The 18567-nt window shown below is 47.1% G+C and overlaps 1 protein-coding gene across 1 annotated transcript in view; it reads right to left on the bottom strand.

Annotated features, from left to right (window-relative positions):
* The window catches only part of LOC306917701 (transmembrane protein 47-like), a gene marked incomplete at both ends in the record, with an annotated part of 31022 nt that overhangs the window by 4849 nt on the left and 7606 nt on the right, over positions 1 to 18567 (bottom strand). Inside the window, one exon of the mRNA XM_079530609.1 lies at positions 2122 to 2262. Within this exon, the coding sequence (XP_079386735.1) occupies positions 2122 to 2262 (141 nt within the window). The remainder of the gene's footprint in view (positions 1 to 2121; positions 2263 to 18567) is intronic.

Genomic DNA, 18567 nt, shown 5'->3' with positions numbered 1-18567 from the left:
GTAAGCAAGAATAAAGCATAATACATCAAATACATAAAAAATAGTCATCAAGAATCATACGTACGCTAATAACCTAACAGTGGAATATTTATATAATGAACTACTGTATGCGTACCGGTATACACTATGGGTACCGAAATATCTCGCCCCTTTGCCAACTCGCCCCAGCTTTTTTCCGCCGACCTCACACCGACAGCTCGGAGCGGCGGTTCTTGTATTCTTTATTTTGTTTTACTGAGAATAAGGTTAGAAATAAATTTAGGGTTAGGCATAGTTTTACTGGGGTTAAGTTTAGGAATAGGGTTAGGTTTAGGCATTGTTTTACTGAGGTTGAGGTTAGGAATAAGGTTAGGTTTAACCGTTTAAGCATAATTTACTTAGATTACTTTAGGAATACCAGGCCGCGCTGTTCCGCCGGCTGTACGCCCGGGGCGAGTTGGTAAAGGGGCGAGCAGTCTCGTATTCACACTATGTGCTATGTCTACATAAAATGCTATTTAAGTTACATAAGTTGAGCCTTTGCCTGTAAGGTCGTCGAGGCTAGGGCAATTGCTACAGTAAGTGTTACGGGCTAAGATAGAGTCTGAAGAGGTTGGTTTTCAGACTTACGGCGGAAGATTGGGAGTGAGTCTGCAGTTCTGAGTGCAATGGGAAGTGCTTCACATAGTTTTGGAGCCAGAAGGGAGAAGAGTTTGGGACATGTGGTCTCTGTGGAGCGTTTTTAGTGAATGTACACTTCCAGCTTCCCTGCGTTGGCTAATCTGAGCGAGCGGGAGGGTTTGTAGGGTCCGATCATGCAGACCTGCAAGATATGGGGGTGCCGTGCCTTCGGTTGCTTTGAAGACCAGCATTAGAGTTTTGTACTCGGGCAGCGACCTGGGACCCATCTCCATCGTCTCTCCCGACTCCACTTTCCGTAAAGCCTCAGTTTCCTTCCTTCGCCTCCAATTGCTCGACCCACGTTTGATTTGTGTACCGTGTATGTCTGACTGCTGACTGCTAAAGCAGCAACAAACAAACAGAACAAACAAAACAGAACATTATGCAGCCTCCAGGTGTGAGGGTTGGTTTGCTGCCCAGTCGATGTTCCTGCAGGTCTTTTTAATCATGTTTTCCATTGTGTACGTTTTATATAAGCTCTCTTCTCTTCTCTTCTCTTCTCTTCTCTTCTCTTCTCTTCTCTTCTCTTCTCTTCTCTTCTCTTCTCCTCTCCTCTTCTATATAATAGTAATAATAATAATAATACATACGATTTATATAGCGCTTTTCTGGTTACCCAGTCGCTTTACAGACATTTTAGTACAGACATTTTTATTAGAAAAACTAGTTAAGGCCTGGGCCGTGGCTCAGTGGTCCAGGCACCTTGGCTGGTAATCCAGTCTGGCAGTGTGCCGCGTGTTCGACTCCTGATCCAGACGGCCTTTACTGCATGTCAACCCCCCCCCCCCCCCCCCCCCCCCCCATCTCTCTCCCCATTTCCTGTCAGCCTACTGTCTGTCCCTCCATACAAAATATAAAATAAAGGCGAAAGTCGCAAAAAAAAAACATTAAAAAAAATAAAAGAAAAACTAGTTTAAAAGGTTAAAAACTAGAAATCAAAAAAGGACAAACAAGAAGGGGTCTCTCCTCTTCTCTTCTAGGCAAATATTGTACTTTTACTCCACTACAATTATTGAACTTTAGATACTAGTTACTTTGTAGATTTTGATTATTATTACAAAACATGCGTTTACCACTTGAATTTACCACAGCTGTATGCATTCTTAGGCTATTCGAAAATAGCCGATCTACAAGCTCACAATATGTGTCCCATAGCGACGCATTGCGAGCTTGTAGATCGGCTATGTTCAAAAGATCTTTGAAAACTTGTGAAATGGAACATTCTGCATAATGAGGACTTTTGGTAATGTTGGTACTTTTGGTACTTTTGATACCAATACTTTTACTCAAGTAAATTTAGAAATCCGGACTTTTACTTGGAACGGAGCAATTCTACAATACTGTATTGATGCTTTTACTTAACACACACTGCGTGCGTGCGTGCGTGCGTGCGTGCGTGCGTGCGTGCGTGCGTGCGTGCGTGCGTGCGTGAGTGCGTGCGTGCGTGCTGTGCATGCATACCTGCAGAGAAGAGCATGATGGCGACAGGAGCGTAGAAGCGTCGCCGGGTGCCAATGCACACGGCCACCAGCGCCACCAGAAATGACATCAGCACCAGAGCTCCGCCCCCTAGCAACAGGGCCAGCGTGGCAACGCGCCAGTCTGGACAACAGAAGGAGGGAGAAGGAGGAGGAGGAAGAGGAGGGAGGGAGGGAGGAGACGAATGAGAGGTCAGTGGTATCCTCGGGGGAGACACGACAGTGGGAGAAAAGGTTTGAAGGAAGGAAGAAAGAAAGAAAGAAAGAAAGAAAGAAAGAAAGAAAGAACATGAGGAGGATTAAGGAGAGAGGTAGAGGAGGAACAGGAAGAGCAGCAGAGCAGCATGTAAGCAAGGACAGCATTTCTCACAGTTTCTTGTCAAGGACCAAGCAAATGTATATGTAAACGTCTGTGCATCATCCCCATCTGAAAACATTTTGTGCCAGGGAACTCCCCGTACCAATTCCATGTGCTAATTGTGTTAGTCTCTTCTTTTGGGCTTGTTTTCATATACCGTAGACCCGGATGCTTGTTTAATCTCGCCAGTCTGGCAACGCTGACTGCAAGAGAAGAGAGTGCAGAGACAGTGGAGAGACCGATAGTGAACCATGAAGGGGAGAGAGAGAGAGAGAGAGGGGGGGGGGGGCACTTAGTGTACCTGAGCTGACAAACAAGGCCAGTTAAAGAGCTTTTCTGGCATGGTCTCAAAACGCTGTCTATATGCTTATAAATAGGGAGGAGCCCAATGGTGACCCACTCTACGCACACAGAAATAGCAAGAAATACTGGTCTCTTGGCGCACAGACACACACACACACACACACACACACACACACACACACACACACACACACACACACACACACACACACACAGTCACACACACACACACACACACACACACACACACACACACACACACACACACACACACACACACACACACATGTACATGCGCATATACTGCATGTGACCGTATGTTGTCTCATAGCAGACACAGCATTCTATAGTGTACAGCAGGGGTGCCCAAAAGGTAGATCGCGATCTACCAGTAGATCACAAAGGCTGTGCAGGTAGATCACATGACATGCCTCTAAAGAGTATTTCATTTAAATATATTGAAGAAAAAAAAGCGATAAAAAAAAAAAAAAGAAAAACATTTCTCCCCCTCTATTTCCCATTCCAAGTGCATTTGTCTTATACTGTACAGAATGTAACACGAACTCTACTATTCCGAAGCCCCCTCAGGTACATATTTAAACTATTTTCAGCAATGGTATAATCATTGATTTGGTGGGTAGATCTTGCCGAGCTGGTCATTTTGAAAGTAGCTCTCAAGTCAAAAAGTGTGGGCACCCCTGGTGTACAGTATACTCATTGTTTCATTGTACAGATATTCTACCGTTATACGGATGTTAGTTCTTCTTTGATGTATTACCCTGTGTTGTTCTTGCTTACTGTAAATCGCTCTGGATTAAGAGCATCTGCTAAAATGCCTAAATTGTAAATGATCTCTGTCGGGTGGAAACCTCATTATGTCCAAAACTGTAACTTATCTACACAAGCTCAAAACGTGTCGCAAAGGATCTGCTACTTTTGATGCTTTTGTGTGACGCCGTAGTGCGATCAAGCGGGGCGTTATTTAACGGAAATATACACATGAAAGGAGTTTCTGTGCGACAACAAAGATACAACATACAAGTGATAAGTTAAATGAACAAACATACTTTACACGTGACAAGGTGCTGATCGTATAATCAGTGGTCGGGGTCAATCGGAGGAATTGATTATGTCAAAGAAATGCCACGTATTATTATTATTATTATTATTCTTTATTTACCCAGGGAAGTAGCTGAGCACAGGTGCTCATTTTCAGCAACGCCCTGCACATAGAAACACAGACACACACACACACACACACACACACACATTAAAACCTGGGAGCTGACCAGTACAACCACAGTCTTATACTGTTGGCCACTAGGCAGCTCCAGGGGCACTTCAGCGGTGTTGGGTGAGTGATGACAATCACTTCCCCACCCAGATTTTTCCTGCCCGTCCGGGGAATCGAACCGGCAACCTTTCGGCAACAAGGGCGCTCCTCTAACCCTTAGGCCACCGCCACCGACGTACGTCTCAGGTTGTTTGGCAGCTGCAGTTTGACTTCAGTCACTGCAGATATAATGCAGTGCTGGGAAAGTGTGGACGAGGACCTGAGCCATGGCTGCGGCACTTTGTTATTAGTGGCATTAGCGCTTTTACTTTATCTGGCCGTGGCCCAGTCAGTTTAGAGCTTGCCCAGTCTCACTTCGAAGAGAGGGGGCGAAAAAACAAGAAAAACCAACACAAGATAGCCTACTTTGACAGCCCTTGTGCATGCAAATGTCTGTGTAGTATAGCAAACCACAGCATGCGAGACGCCTTTGTTTTAAATGGTCCCCCATTAGCACGTCGGCCCTATCGGCCGGAGATGCGCTGGTCCCAATAAGGATAAAATCAGCAATGCAACACAAATGCAATACCGTACCGTACCGTACCGTACTGTACAAGCTCTCCTCCCTGGCCTCTGTGTGTGTGTGTGTGTGTGTGTGTGTGTGTGTGTGTGTGTGTGTGTGTGTGTGTGTGTGTGTGTGTGTGTGTGTGTGTGTGTGTGTGTGTGTGTCTCCAACAAAGGCTTTTTTCCGCACTCAGACATATACAGAAGGTACTCGGACGCAGGGACAGGGACAGACACAGGGACAGACACAGGGACAGACACAGGGACAGATATAGGGACACGCATTGCTGTCTATAGGAGTGTCTAGCGGCACTCAAAAACAAACACAAAGAACACGTGAAAATAGCAGATCTCTACACACTCAGAATGCAACACGATCCAACACTGCAGCTTTTAGATCGGCTTATTTCAACACAGTATGAAATGACCCAATTTCTTTATGAAAAACAAAACATAAAAAATATGAAATATGGAGATACAAGGTTTCTGTCCGACAGCAACGATATATTGGTAACTAATGAGTGAATAGAAATATGCATCATGCTGTTTCTTCCCCCAAAATCTGTATACAAACGCAAAAGCATAGGCTTTGACGCGTACATCAAAGTACACCTGGTTAAGATGCAAGTCTATTCTGATCAGCCCCTTTCAAAAGAACAACAAGGAGAACAAGATACAAAGTAAAGCATTCGGGAACAAAACAAAACACCTACTCCAGCTGTTTTCTGTTCCGGCCACACCTAAACTATAATTACCTCTGTTCTGCCTAAACCCTATGGAAGACCCAACGATGCTTCTCGGTAACAATTTTTATTTAATGAATTACTTAATTAATTATTATCTGTTCTTTTTTCACCTAAACATGGTGTTCATTGTTTAGTCTTGCAATGCCATTGGTCATGATATTTGCATATAAATACCCCCCACAGAGGCACAAATGTACACAACTTCAAAATCTCTGGACAATTTTTAATCAAAATTGACCTATGACCTTTAATCTTTAACCCTGATAAAAGTAACTAAAATGCATGTAATACATATATTTGTGTGATCATTAGAATGTCTAGAACATGTATCATGTATTATTGTGAAAGATATCCACCGAATGTCAATTATTAATTTATTATTATTATTATTTTAATAATTATTTTAAATGTGCATAAAACTTTCATAAAACTTTTTTATTTATTTTTTAAACATATTTTTTTAACATAAGTCCTAGTAGTACAAAGTAGTAGTAAGGTTGAAATCTTTTTTTTGCAAGTAGAAATATATCCGGGTCTTACAGGGTTCACACAAAGCAGTTGTGCCATAGTTTGTCGCTGTCGGCGGAAACCATTCATCTCACATCTCACCTTTTTATGCTTTTTCAGACATGTTAGGTCTTTTACACTTTGTCGTACGACGATGTCCGTGCAAAAGTTGCGGAAATTGCAGATCAACAAGCTCACAACGCGAGCCTGTGAATTGGTTTGTGAGCTTGTAGATCGGCTATTTTCAAATGGCCGATGTATAGCACAAGTTTCAAACGCCTGTGTGGCCTATACTCGCTTCTTTGGGGGGGATTTTGCCACACGGCAACAGCCGCGGCAGTGTTTCCTCCTGCTGGTCCGTGCGGTGGCCACCGGTCCAGACGCCGATAGCAGCCACAGCAGTGTACCGTGGCTTCCGACATGCATTGCCTGTAAGGCTGGTTAAAACTCACCTCGACATTGAGTTAAAACTCAACGGTGGCTTCATTGTGAGGTTAGGGTTTGGGGTAGGGTGTCAGCGTGGCTGGTTAAAACTCACCCGTGGCTCTCGACATGCGTTGTTGGTTAGAAAATCACATTTTTCTTTCCGTTTCTTTCCTACTGTATGAGGTTATAGCGTTTGGGGTTAGGGTGTCGGACGAATGCGGAAACACTGCCGCGGCTGTTACCGCTGATGCAACAGGAACTTGTGCCTATAGACGCCTTATCAGACGACGTCACACTGATAAGAAACAGCATGCGTGCGCACAAAGGCAGCAGAAGAACACCACCTCTCATAAGATGCAATGGAAAAGTTCTAACTGCACTCACGTGTAAAAAATGCCCCATCAAACTTTCAGATGCTGTTTTTCTCCCAGTGTGGAGGAAGAATGATTAGGATTTTTATTGTGATCTCTCGCCCTTGAAATATATAGTTCTTGGTTTCTGTTGTGTTTGAACAATAATAGCAATTCAAAACAGTTGTCCTCAAAACCACACCTCCAGTCGCTGTCATAAGAGCGGGAGGTGCGCTCATGAACACGGCAGCAGAGCCTATTTGTGCACGGCTGCACGCGCACCTGCAGCCCATCAAGTATAATTTATGCTTCGTCCCGCGATGGTGTCGCGCACGCAGACCTCTACGCTCACAACAGTCGCACTTGAATCTGTAGTGTACAGAAGACACTCAACTTGTTTTCTAGGGTATTGCCGTCTCGCCGCCGACTACCTTTTTTCCACTGAGGAAAACTGAACGGAATAACAACTAAGCTGTTTGATGATGACTAAGACTAAATATATTGACAATTTCGTCAACAAATAAAGACTAGACCATAATGTCTAAGTCATTTTAGTTGCATGCTGAAAATAGCATATATTAATTAGGCTATATATGAATGTGAATATTAAACCAATGAAAAGTATTGACGAGAGATCATCTCTCTAAATGATAACTATACTGTGTCACCCTTCAATCCTCAACCCGCTCCCTCCGCTCCTCAAACACCAACCTCCTCAAACCCATAAAGACTAACCTACGCACCATGGGTGACCGGGCCTTCTGCTCGGTCGCCCCCGAACTGTGGAACGCTCTCCCCGCCCACCTGAGAGTCCCACAGTCGGTCGACAGTTTCAAGGGAGGACTAAAAACTTTCCTTTTTACCAAAGCATTTTTATAGCCTTGCCCTTATGTTTTAAATGTTCCCGTTCTATTAGATGGTTTTTAATGGTGTGTTGTTTCTTCTGCTGCCTTTTATTCATTTGCTGTAGCACTTTGAGATTCTGGCTCATAGCGCGCCACCGAGTGGCGCGCTACGAGCTTGTAGGTCTGCTATTTTTTTTAAATCGTAAAAATGGGGCACAAATCTTTTAATATATATTCTTTCAGAGCGAAGGTTTTTTTTATTTCGACGTCGGGCCTAAAAACGTTAATGCCACTAATAACAAAGTGCCGCAGCCATCGCTCATTGGCCTCACTCAGACCTTTACTGCATTGCTGTATGCTTGTTGGATGAATGTTGTGTAGTGTCATGGCCGCCCCAATGCATTTCCAATGGATGTCACATGGTTTGTAGTCCACATTTTGGACTACAAGCTGTTGTATGGCTTTCGGCTGTGTTTCGACTGCGCCCCTCCCCCTCATACAACACAAATGTTGTGTCAAACCATGTGACTCCCATTGGAAATGCATTGGGGCGGCCATGACACTACACAACATTCATCCAACAAGCATACAGCAATGCAGTAAAGGTCTGAGTGAGGCCATTGTCCTCGCCCACACATTCCCAGCACTGCATTATATCTGCAGTGGCTGAAGTCAAACTGCTGCCAACACAACCTGAGACGTACGTGGCATTTCTTTGAGGATCCTCCGCCCGTCCTGTCACATAATCAATTCCTCCGATGGACCCCGACCGACCCGAGGTTCGGTTTGTCGTTTGACATGGCATGCAGCGCTCCGTGTCCCAACGCACTTACACCGCCACTGATTATACGATCAGCACCTTGCCACCTTGTGTAATGTATGCGTTTGTTCGTGTAAACATATAGCACTCGCAGCACTGAAACAGCGTTCAATCTGACCCCATGGGTGTTGTACTACAGGCTATCTTTGGTGTCGGGGCAGAAACCTCCTATCTCCATTATTTTTAACTTTTTGTGTATTTTTGTTAAAGGGGCATTCCACTCATTTTCAACATTTTACTATGTCATTAATATACCTTAGAGCTGGAAATAATAAAAAGTTCCCCCCATTCTGTGTTTCCTAGAACTAGAGGTCTGAAAAACATCATTAACATGTTGAAACACATCTTGATGATGTCATCAAGATGTGTTTCACCATGTTAATGATTTTTTTCATAATTACAGTTCTAGGAAACACAGAATGGGGGGACTTTTTTATTATTTCCACACAACAGCTCTAAGGTATATTAATGACATAGTAAAATGTTGAAAATGGGTGGTTTTCCCCTTTAAATAACGCCCTACCTGATCACAGATCTCATTCACTGCAAACCTTATTACCTGTGTGCTCGAAATACGATAAGGAATGTACAGAAGGGATAGAGAGCGTATTTCGAGCGCACAGGTAATAGGCCTGCAGTGAATGAGATCTGTGATCAAGTATAGACGCCTTAAGAGACGACGTCACACTGATAAGCAACAGCATGCGCACGCATAGGCTGCAGAAGAACCCTTCCTCTCATAATGTAGTTGTGTTCAACGTAGATTCAGGAGTAGATACCACCCACTGCTCAACCTAATCACTCCCATCCCCTATCTCCTCGTCAAGTTCACCTGCGTCTCCACGGCCGCACAGCCAATCACGTAACATTACCCACAGCATAAATACCCACTTAGGGTTAGGGGTTAGGGGTTAGGGTTAGGGGTTGGGGGTTAGGGTTAGGGGTTGGGGGTTAGGGGTTGGGGTTGGGGGTTAGGGTTGGGGGTTAGGGTAGGGTTAGGGGTTGGGGGTTAGGGTTGGGGGTTAGGGTTGGGGGTTAGGCTTAGGGGTTGGGGGTTAGGGTTAGGGGTTGGGGGTTAGGGTTAGGGTTAGGGGTTGGGGGTTAGGGGTTGGGGGTTAGGGTAGGGTTAGGGGTTAGGGGTTGGGGTTAGGGGTTGGGGTTGGGGTTGGGGTTGGGGGTTAGGGTTGGGGGTTAGGGTTAGGGGTTGGGGGTTGAGGGTTGGGGGTTAGGGTAGGGGTTGGGGGTTGGGGGTTAGGGTTAGGGGTTAGGGTTGGGGGTTGGGGGTTAGGGTTGGGGGTTGGGGGTTAGGGTTGGGGGTTAGGGTTAGGGTTAGGGTTAGGGTTAGGGGTTAGGGTTAGGGGTTGGGGGTTAGGGTTAGGTGCCGGCATGTGCCGGCAGGTGCCGGCATGTGCTCAAAGTGCTACAGCAAATGAATAAAAGGCAGCAGAAGAAACAAGTATAGACGCCTTAAGAGACGACGTCACACTGATAAGCAACAGCATGCGCACGCATAGGCTGCAGAAGAACCCTTCCTCTCATAATGTAGTTGTGTTCAACGTAGATTCAGGAGTAGATACCACCCACTGCTCAACCTAATCACTCCCATCCCCTATCTCCTCGTCAAGTTCACCTGCGTCTCCACGGCCGCACAGCCAATCACGTAACATTACCCACAGCATAAATACCCACTTAGGGTTAGGGGTTAGGGGTTAGGGTTAGGGGTTGGGGGTTAGGGTTAGGGGTTGGGGGTTAGGGGTTGGGGTTGGGGGTTAGGGTTGGGGGTTAGGGTAGGGTTAGGGGTTGGGGGTTAGGGTTGGGGGTTAGGGTTGGGGGTTAGGCTTAGGGGTTGGGGGTTAGGGTTAGGGGTTGGGGGTTAGGGTTAGGGTTAGGGGTTAGGGGTTGGGGGTTAGGGGTTGGGGGTTAGGGTAGGGTTAGGGGTTAGGGGTTGGGGTTAGGGGTTGGGGTTGGGGTTGGGGTTGGGGGTTAGGGTTGGGGGTTAGGGTTAGGGGTTGGGGGTTGAGGGTTGGGGGTTAGGGTAGGGGTTGGGGGTTGGGGGTTAGGGTTAGGGGTTAGGGTTGGGGGTTGGGGGTTAGGGTTGGGGGTTGGGGGTTAGGGTTGGGGGTTAGGGTTAGGGTTAGGGTTAGGGTTAGGGGTTAGGGTTAGGGGTTGGGGGTTAGGGTTAGGTGCCGGCATGTGCCGGCAGGTGCCGGCATGTGCTCAAAGTGCTACAGCAAATGAATAAAAGGCAGCAGAAGAAACAACACACCATTCAAAACCATCTAATAGAACGGGAACATTTAAAACATAAGGGCAAGGCTATAAAAATGCTTTGGTAAATAGGAAAGTTTTTAGTCCTCCCTTGAAACTGTCGACCGACTGTGGGGCTCTCAGGTGGGCGGGGAGAGCGTTCCACAGTTCGGGGGCGACCGAGCAGAAGGCCCGGTCACCCATGGTGCGTAGGTTAGTCTTTATGGGTTTGAGGAGGTTGGTGTTTGAGGAGCGGAGGGAGCGGGTTGAGGATTGAAGGGTGACACAGTATAGTTGAGGGACAGCGAGTGCATTCTCCGGCAGCGGCAGCAGCCACGGCGACGCCGCCAATTGCCGACAACAGCCGTGGCAGTGTTTCCTATGCCGTGGCAGTGTTTCCTCTGCCACCGGCAAAGCCTCCTAATCCACCACAGACCGGAATGGGGGGACTTTTTTATTATTTCCACACAACAGCTCTAAGGTATATTAATGACATAGTAAAATGTTGAAAATGGGTGGTTTTCCCCTTTAAATAACGCCCTACCTGATCACAGATCTCATTCACTGCAAACCTTATTACCTGTGTGCTCGAAATACGATAAGGAATGTACAGAAGGGATAGAGAGCGTATTTCGAGCGCACAGGTAATAGGCCTGCAGTGAATGAGATCTGTGATCAAGTATAGACGCCTTAAGAGACGACGTCACACTGATAAGCAACAGCATGCGCACGCATAGGCTGCAGAAGAACCCTTCCTCTCATAATGTAGTTGTGTTCAACGTAGATTCAGGAGTAGATACCACCCACTGCTCAACCTAATCACTCCCATCCCCTATCTCCTCGTCAAGTTCACCTGCGTCTCCACGGCCGCACAGCCAATCACGTAACATTACCCACAGCATAAATACCCACTTAGGGTTAGGGGTTAGGGGTTAGGGTTAGGGGTTGGGGGTTAGGGTTAGGGGTTGGGGGTTAGGGGTTGGTGTTGGGGGTTAGGGTTGGGGGTTAGGGTAGGGTTAGGGGTTGGGGGTTAGGGTTGGGGGTTAGGCTTAGGGGTTGGGGGTTAGGGTTAGGGGTTGGGGGTTAGGGTTAGGGTTAGGGGTTAGGGGTTGGGGGTTAGGGGTTGGGGGTTAGGGTAGGGTTAGGGGTTAGGGGTTGGGGTTAGGGGTTGGGGTTGGGGTTGGGGTTGGGGGTTAGGGTTGGGGGTTAGGGTTAGGGGTTGGGGGTTGAGGGTTGGGGGTTAGGGTAGGGGTTGGGGGTTGGGGGTTAGGGTTAGGGGTTAGGGTTGGGGGTTGGGGGTTAGGGTTGGGGGTTGGGGGTTAGGGTTGGGGGTTAGGGTTAGGGTTAGGGTTAGGGTTAGGGGTTAGGGTTAGGGGTTGGGGGTTAGGGTTAGGTGCCGGCATGTGCCGGCAGGTGCCGGCATGTGCCGGCATATGCTGGCATGCGGCGGAAGGCGCCAGCAAGTGCCGGCAAGTGCCGGAAGGCGCCGGCAAGTGCCGGAAGGCGCCGGCAAGTGCCGGAAGGCGCCGGCAAGTGCCGGCAAGTGCCGGCAAGTGCCGGAAGGCGCCGGCAAGTGCCGGCAGGCGCCGGCACTTGCCGGAAGGCGCCGGCAAGTGCCGGAAGGCGCCGGCAAGTGCCGGAAGGCGCCGGCAAGTGCCGGAAGGCGCCGGCAAGTGCCGGCAGGCGCCGGCAAGTGCCGGCAGGCGCCGGCAAGTGCCGGCAAGTGCCGGCAGGCGCCGGAAGGCGCCGGCAAGTGCCGGCAGGCGCCGGAAGGCGCCGGCAAGTGCCGGCAGGCGCCGGCAAGTGCCGGCAGGCGCCGGAAGGCGCCGGCAAGTGCCGGCAGGCGCCGGAAGGCGCCGGCAAGTGCCGGCAGGCGCCGGCAGGTGCCGGCAGGTGCCGGAAGGCGCCGGCAGGTGCCGGCAAGGCACCGGCGGGGCGCCGGCGGGTGGTGGCATGTGGCGGCATATGTGCCGGCATGTGCCGGGGCAGGTGCCGGCATGTGCCGGTGGCAAGCGGCAGGTGCCGGCATCCGCCGGTCTGTGGTGGATTAGGAGGCTTTGCCGGTGGCAGAGGAAACACTGCCACGGCATAGGAAACACTGCCACGGCTGTTGTCGGCAATTGGCGGCGTCGCCGTGGCTGCTGCCGCTGCCGGAGAATGCACTCGCTGTCCCTCAACTATACTGTGTCACCCTTCAATCCTCAACCCGCTCCCTCCGCTCCTCAAACACCAACCTCCTCAAACCCATAAAGACTAACCTACGCACCATGGGTGACCGGGCCTTCTGCTCGGTCGCCCCCGAACTGTGGAACGCTCTCCCCGCCCACCTGAGAGCCCCACAGTCGGTCGACAGTTTCAAGGGAGGACTAAAAACTTTCCTATTTACCAAAGCATTTTTATAGCCTTGCCCTTATGTTTTAAATGTTCCCGTTCTATTAGATGGTTTTGAATGGTGTGTTGTTTCTTCTGCTGCCTTTTATTCATTTGCTGTAGCACTTTGAGATTCTGGCTCATAGCGCGCCACCGAGTGGCGCGCTACGAGCTTGTAGGTCTGCTATTTTTGAAAAATCGTAAAAATGGGGCACAAATCTTTTAATATATATTCTTTCAGAGCGAAGGTTTTTTTTATTTCGACGTCGGGCCTAAAAACGTTAATGCCACTAATAACAAAGTGCCGCAGCCATCGCTCATTGGCCTCACTCGGACCTTTACTGCATTGCTGTATGCTTGTTGGATGAATGTTGTGTAGTGTCATGGCCGCCCCAATGCATTTCCAATGGAAGTCACATGGTTTGTAGTCCACATTTTGGACTACAAGCTGTTGTATGGCTTTCGGCTGTGTTTCGACTGCGCCCCTCCCCCTCATACAACACAAATGTTGTGTCAAACCATGTGACTCCCATTGGAAATGCATTGGGGCGGCCATGACACTACACAACATTCATCCAACAAGCATACAGCAATGCAGTAAAGGTCTGAGTGAGGCCATTGTCCTCGCCCACACTTTCCCAGCACTGCATTATATCTGCAGTGGCTGAAGTCAAACTGCTGCCAACACAACCTGAGACATACGTGGCATTTCTTTGAGGATCCTCCGCCCGTCACATAATCAATTCCTCCGATGGACCCCGACCCGACCCGAGGTTCGGTTTGTCGTTTGACATGGCATGCGGCGCTCCGTGTCTCAACGCACTTACACCGCCACTGATTATACGATCAGCACCTTGCTACCTTGTGTAATGTATGCGTTTGTTCGTGTAAACATATAGCACTCGCAGCACTGAAACAGCGTTCAATCTGACCCCATGGGTGTTGTACTACAGGCTATCTTTGGTGTCGGGGCAGAAACCTCCTATCTACATTATTTTTTACTTTTTGTGTATTTTCGTTAAAGGGGAATTTCTCCCTGAACCTTTTTTTACAAAAGTAAGTTGATAATTATGTATATTGACCAAAAAAATAAATAAAGATATAGGGGAGCTGGGGCTGGGGCTGGAGCTGGGGCTGCTGCTGGGGGGGGTCTAACGTCAGCTCACGTAGACCAGGAAGAGTGCAGTGTCAACAATGCATGGAGTGTTGCTGTCACATCATCTAGAACAGATCAGAACCAATTGCGCATTTGAATAGGAGTTCTAGCGTTAGACCCCTCCAGCCCCAGCTTCATCTCCAGCTGCAGCTTCAGCTCCCCTATATCTTTATTTTTTTTTAAATATTTTTTTTTGGTCAATATACATTATCAACTTACTTTTGTAAAAAAAAGTTTAGGGAGAAATTCCCCTTTAAATAATGCCCTACCTGATCACAGATCTCATTCACTGCAAACCTATTTATTAGCTGTGTGCTCGAAATACGATAAGGAATGTACAGAAGGGATAGAGAGTGTATTTCGAGCACACAGGTAATAGGCCTGCAGTGAATGAGATCAAGTATAGACGCCTTAAGAGACGACGTCACACTGATAAGCAACAGCATGCACACGCATAGGCAGCAGATGAACCCTTCCTCTCATAATGTAGTTGTGTTCAACGTAGATTCAGGAGTAGATACCACCCACTGCTCAACCTAATCACTCCCATCCCCTATCTCCTCGTCAAGTTCACCTGCGTCTCCACGGCCGCACAGCCAATCATGTAACATTCCCCACAGCATAGATACACACCTCATATCCCTACTTACCTGTTTGATACCGCCTCGCGCTGTCAAATTTCCCCCCCCCTCCTCCCCAACTAACCCCCTCCATCCTCAGCATTGCCCTGCTAACACTTCTCTCTCTCTCCTTCTCCTAGGGGCCCCCGGGGGGGCGACCGACCGCTCCCGGGCGAGCAGGTCGGTCGTCACGCTCCCGAGACTACGTCCCCATCCTAAGTCTCGCCCTCCCCGGGCTCCTCATCATTACACCCACATCTCACTTGTGCAAATAAATACTCCTAATCTTGAACAGTGGTGTGGTTTCTTACTAGTGAAAGATGCAATGGAAAAGTTCTAACTGCACTGCACTCACGTGTAAAAAATGCCCCATCAAACTTTCAGATGCTGTTTTTCTCCCAGTGTGGAGGAAGAATGATTAGGATTTTTATTGTGATCTCTCGCCCTTGAAATATATAGTCCTTGGTTTCTGTTTGAACAATAATAGCAATTCAAAACAGTTGTCCTCAAAACCACACCTCCAGTCGCTGTCATAAGAACGGGAGGTGCGCTCATGAACACGGCAGCAGAGCCTATTTGTGCACGGCTGCACGCGCACCTGCAGCCCATCAAGTATAATTTATGCTTCGTCCCGTGATGGCGTCGCGCACGCAGACCTCTACGCTCAAAACAGTCGCATCTGTGCAAGTATGTGAGCTTGTATATCAGCTGTTCTCTGTGCGCAACACTGTTGCACTTTGAAGTATAAATGTCTCCTAGGGTGCATCTCACTTGCCAACACACAAGAGGAGGTTGAATGGACTGAAACCAGCGCTCCCCAAAACAACAGGTTTTGAGATCTGTTGGGAATTGATTACATGAAACAGTCACCCGTGCGCCCAGTCCCGCAATGTTTGTAAACAAATAATTGGTCTATAGGGCGCTATTTAACGAAAATACACAAAAAGTAAAAACATAATCGAGGTAGGGGGTTTCTGTCCGACACCAACCATAGCCTGTACGGGTTACTATATGAATGGCAGGGAAGGTACAGCCGAGAAAGCAACAGATAGCTAGCACTCCAGGGATTTTCCGCGGTTCACTTCATATATATTTAACTGGCCTCTCAGCAGGGAAGCATGCTCTCTCTCTCTCTCTCTCTCTCTCTCTCTCTCTCTCTCTCTCTCTCTCTCTCTCTCTCTGGTCGGCCACAAAACCCTGTCAAGAAATCAAGAGGGACAAAGTAAGGCTATTTTCTGTAACCAGAGTTATTCCATTATCCGGAGCTTCTATAAATCCCTGGATTTTCACAATGATGTCAATGGCCTCAGTTACATGCACAAAATGTATTCAGAATGAATGAATTCATTCCGAACAGAGATTCATACCCAACTGTTTACATGGAACCTGATTACAAGTATTCCTATTCCTCAATTGTTTACATGACCAAAGCATTCATTCGGAATATAACTTTGGACTATAGAGATGGCCAACCCATAACCGTTATCCCTTAAGAAATGAATAACCGACAAACACTAACAGCTATTATCTGATAAAATAAAATACAAATATATTTTTACGCGTCCTCCACCCAAAACAACCCAGAACTAAAAAACACAGCATCCATACACCCATACACTGCAATTGGCAATGGCACTGTAATTCGCTGATGGGTTTTTACGTAAATAGCGCATTTTATTATGGGGAAAAAAATTGGTGTATTTGTATTTTTCTAATGGGTAAAATAGCGCATTTCTGCGCACATAAAATGTCAAGGGCAGACGTGTAAAATAATACATGTATTCCAAACTCCCAGTAGCATTCGGAATAAAGTGTTTATATGGTGATCTATACCGATTCAAACGGTATATACCACCCCTCCAGACCGGAATGAAAATTCATTCGGAATGGGATATTCTATTCCAATTGAGGTGTTTACATGAGCATTTTTATTCTGATGACTGGAATGAATCCATTCATTCCGAATGAATGTCTGCATGTAAATGTGGCCAATGATTCTCGGGGGACCAGAACACAGCTGCCTCTCCATAACCAATTAAACAAATGGTGATTGAATAAACCTACTATAGCTACTCACATTGCTTTGACTCTTACAGAACTGTAAGAACTGATGAACTGAACTGAACTTTTTGTCCTTATTTGTACCTATGACATTCTGAAAAAAGAATGTTACATTTATTATGATATAGTACATAGCCTTGTCCAAATCGGGGCCGATCACGTCATTTTCAAAAGATCGGATCGGGAGCAAAATAATTTGATCCCCTGTTATCAATGTTATGTCCATATCGTGATATTAGACTGGATGTTGTCTGTGATTTTGGATATTGTACCTAGAATCGGATCGGGAGCAAACAAACGTGATTGGGACATCCCTGTTAGTACACATTTTCATTAGGCCTATACATTCATTTTTAATCCGTTTTATGTAATTGCCTTTGAACCCTTGGGGCTGTATTTTGAGTGTCTTAAGTACCAGGTCTTATGACATAACTTAAGACCTGGAGGTGTGGCCAATGCTGTTTGGCCACTCAAAATAGCTAAACAGCATTGGCCACGCCTCCAGGTCTTAAGTTAAGTAATAAGACCTGGTACTTAAGACACTCAAAATACAGCCCTTGGTGTCCCACATGGGAGACCCCAACATCCACCACTAGGGCCCAGAGGGAGTGGCCGGTATAGAGCGAGTTCCCAGTTCGATCCCGGACTCCCCCTGAGTTAGTGCTGAAATGTCCTTGAGCAAGACTCTGAGGCCTCACTCAGACCTTTACAACAGATTGATGTATGCTTGCTGTATACAAAGGGTGTGACACAGCTTGCCCCAATGCATTTCCAATGGGAGTCACATGGTCTGACACAACACTTGTGTTGTATGAGGGGGAGGGGCGCAGTCGAAACACAGCCGAAAGCCATACAACAGCTTGTAGTCCAAAATGTAGTCCTCAAACCATGTGACTTCCATTGGAAATGCATTGGGGCGGCCATGACACTCACAACATTCATACAAGCATGCAGCAATGTTTTAAAGGTCTGAGTGAGGCCTGAACCCCCCGATGTGCAGTACCGTTCACCGGTTCAAGTGTGAATCGGTGAATGACATTACATAGATTGTGCCTTACATTCACTGAATGCATAAGGCGCAATCTACAGTATGTAAAGTGCTTGCTTTGGATAAAAGCGCTATAGATATGAATGCACCATTATTAACACATTCTGGGCGGGAATACCCCTTTTGGTGTTTTAAACATTATGTTATAATTTAGCTATTGAAAAATAGCAGATCTACAAGCTCATAGCGCGCCACCGAGTGGCGCGCTACGAGCTTGTATAGGTCTGCTATTTTTGAAAAATCGTGAAAATATTTATTTCAGTTATTTCAGTCATTTTTTTTAAATTTTGAGGTCAGGCCTAAATGGGTTAACCATAGCCCATATCTAGCCCTAGATATATTGTATTAACATTCTCTGCCATACATATTGGTTCAATGAGAAATCGCACATAGTGACATATAGATCTATACTGGATGTGGCTTTTATTTAAGCTAAGTCTTCTGCTTCACTTCCCTAGGGTGCATGTGTATAATTGCCTTGTCTAGCACGCACGCACACACGCACACGCGCGCGCACGCAGGTCCGCACACGCGCGCACACACACACAGGACCCATTTAAACCCGACATTAGGATTGATGCCACTATAATGGGACAGTGTAATTCCTCTGTGAAAACGTTGCCAGGGATGAGACTGCAATCACCCTGAGCACCTCTGAAAGCTGTTCACGAATGCATTCGCCCAAATTTAACAGCTTGCCGTGTTTTTTTTAAACAATGAAAAATGCTATAGGCA

The sequence above is a fragment of the Electrona antarctica genome, assembly GCF_951216825.1.
Source record: "Electrona antarctica genome assembly, contig: SUPER_24_unloc_1, whole genome shotgun sequence".
Taxonomy (NCBI): domain Eukaryota; kingdom Metazoa; phylum Chordata; class Actinopteri; order Myctophiformes; family Myctophidae; genus Electrona; species Electrona antarctica.
The sequence above is the reverse complement of the archived record's forward strand: the minus strand, read 5'-3'. Positions and strand labels throughout refer to the sequence as shown.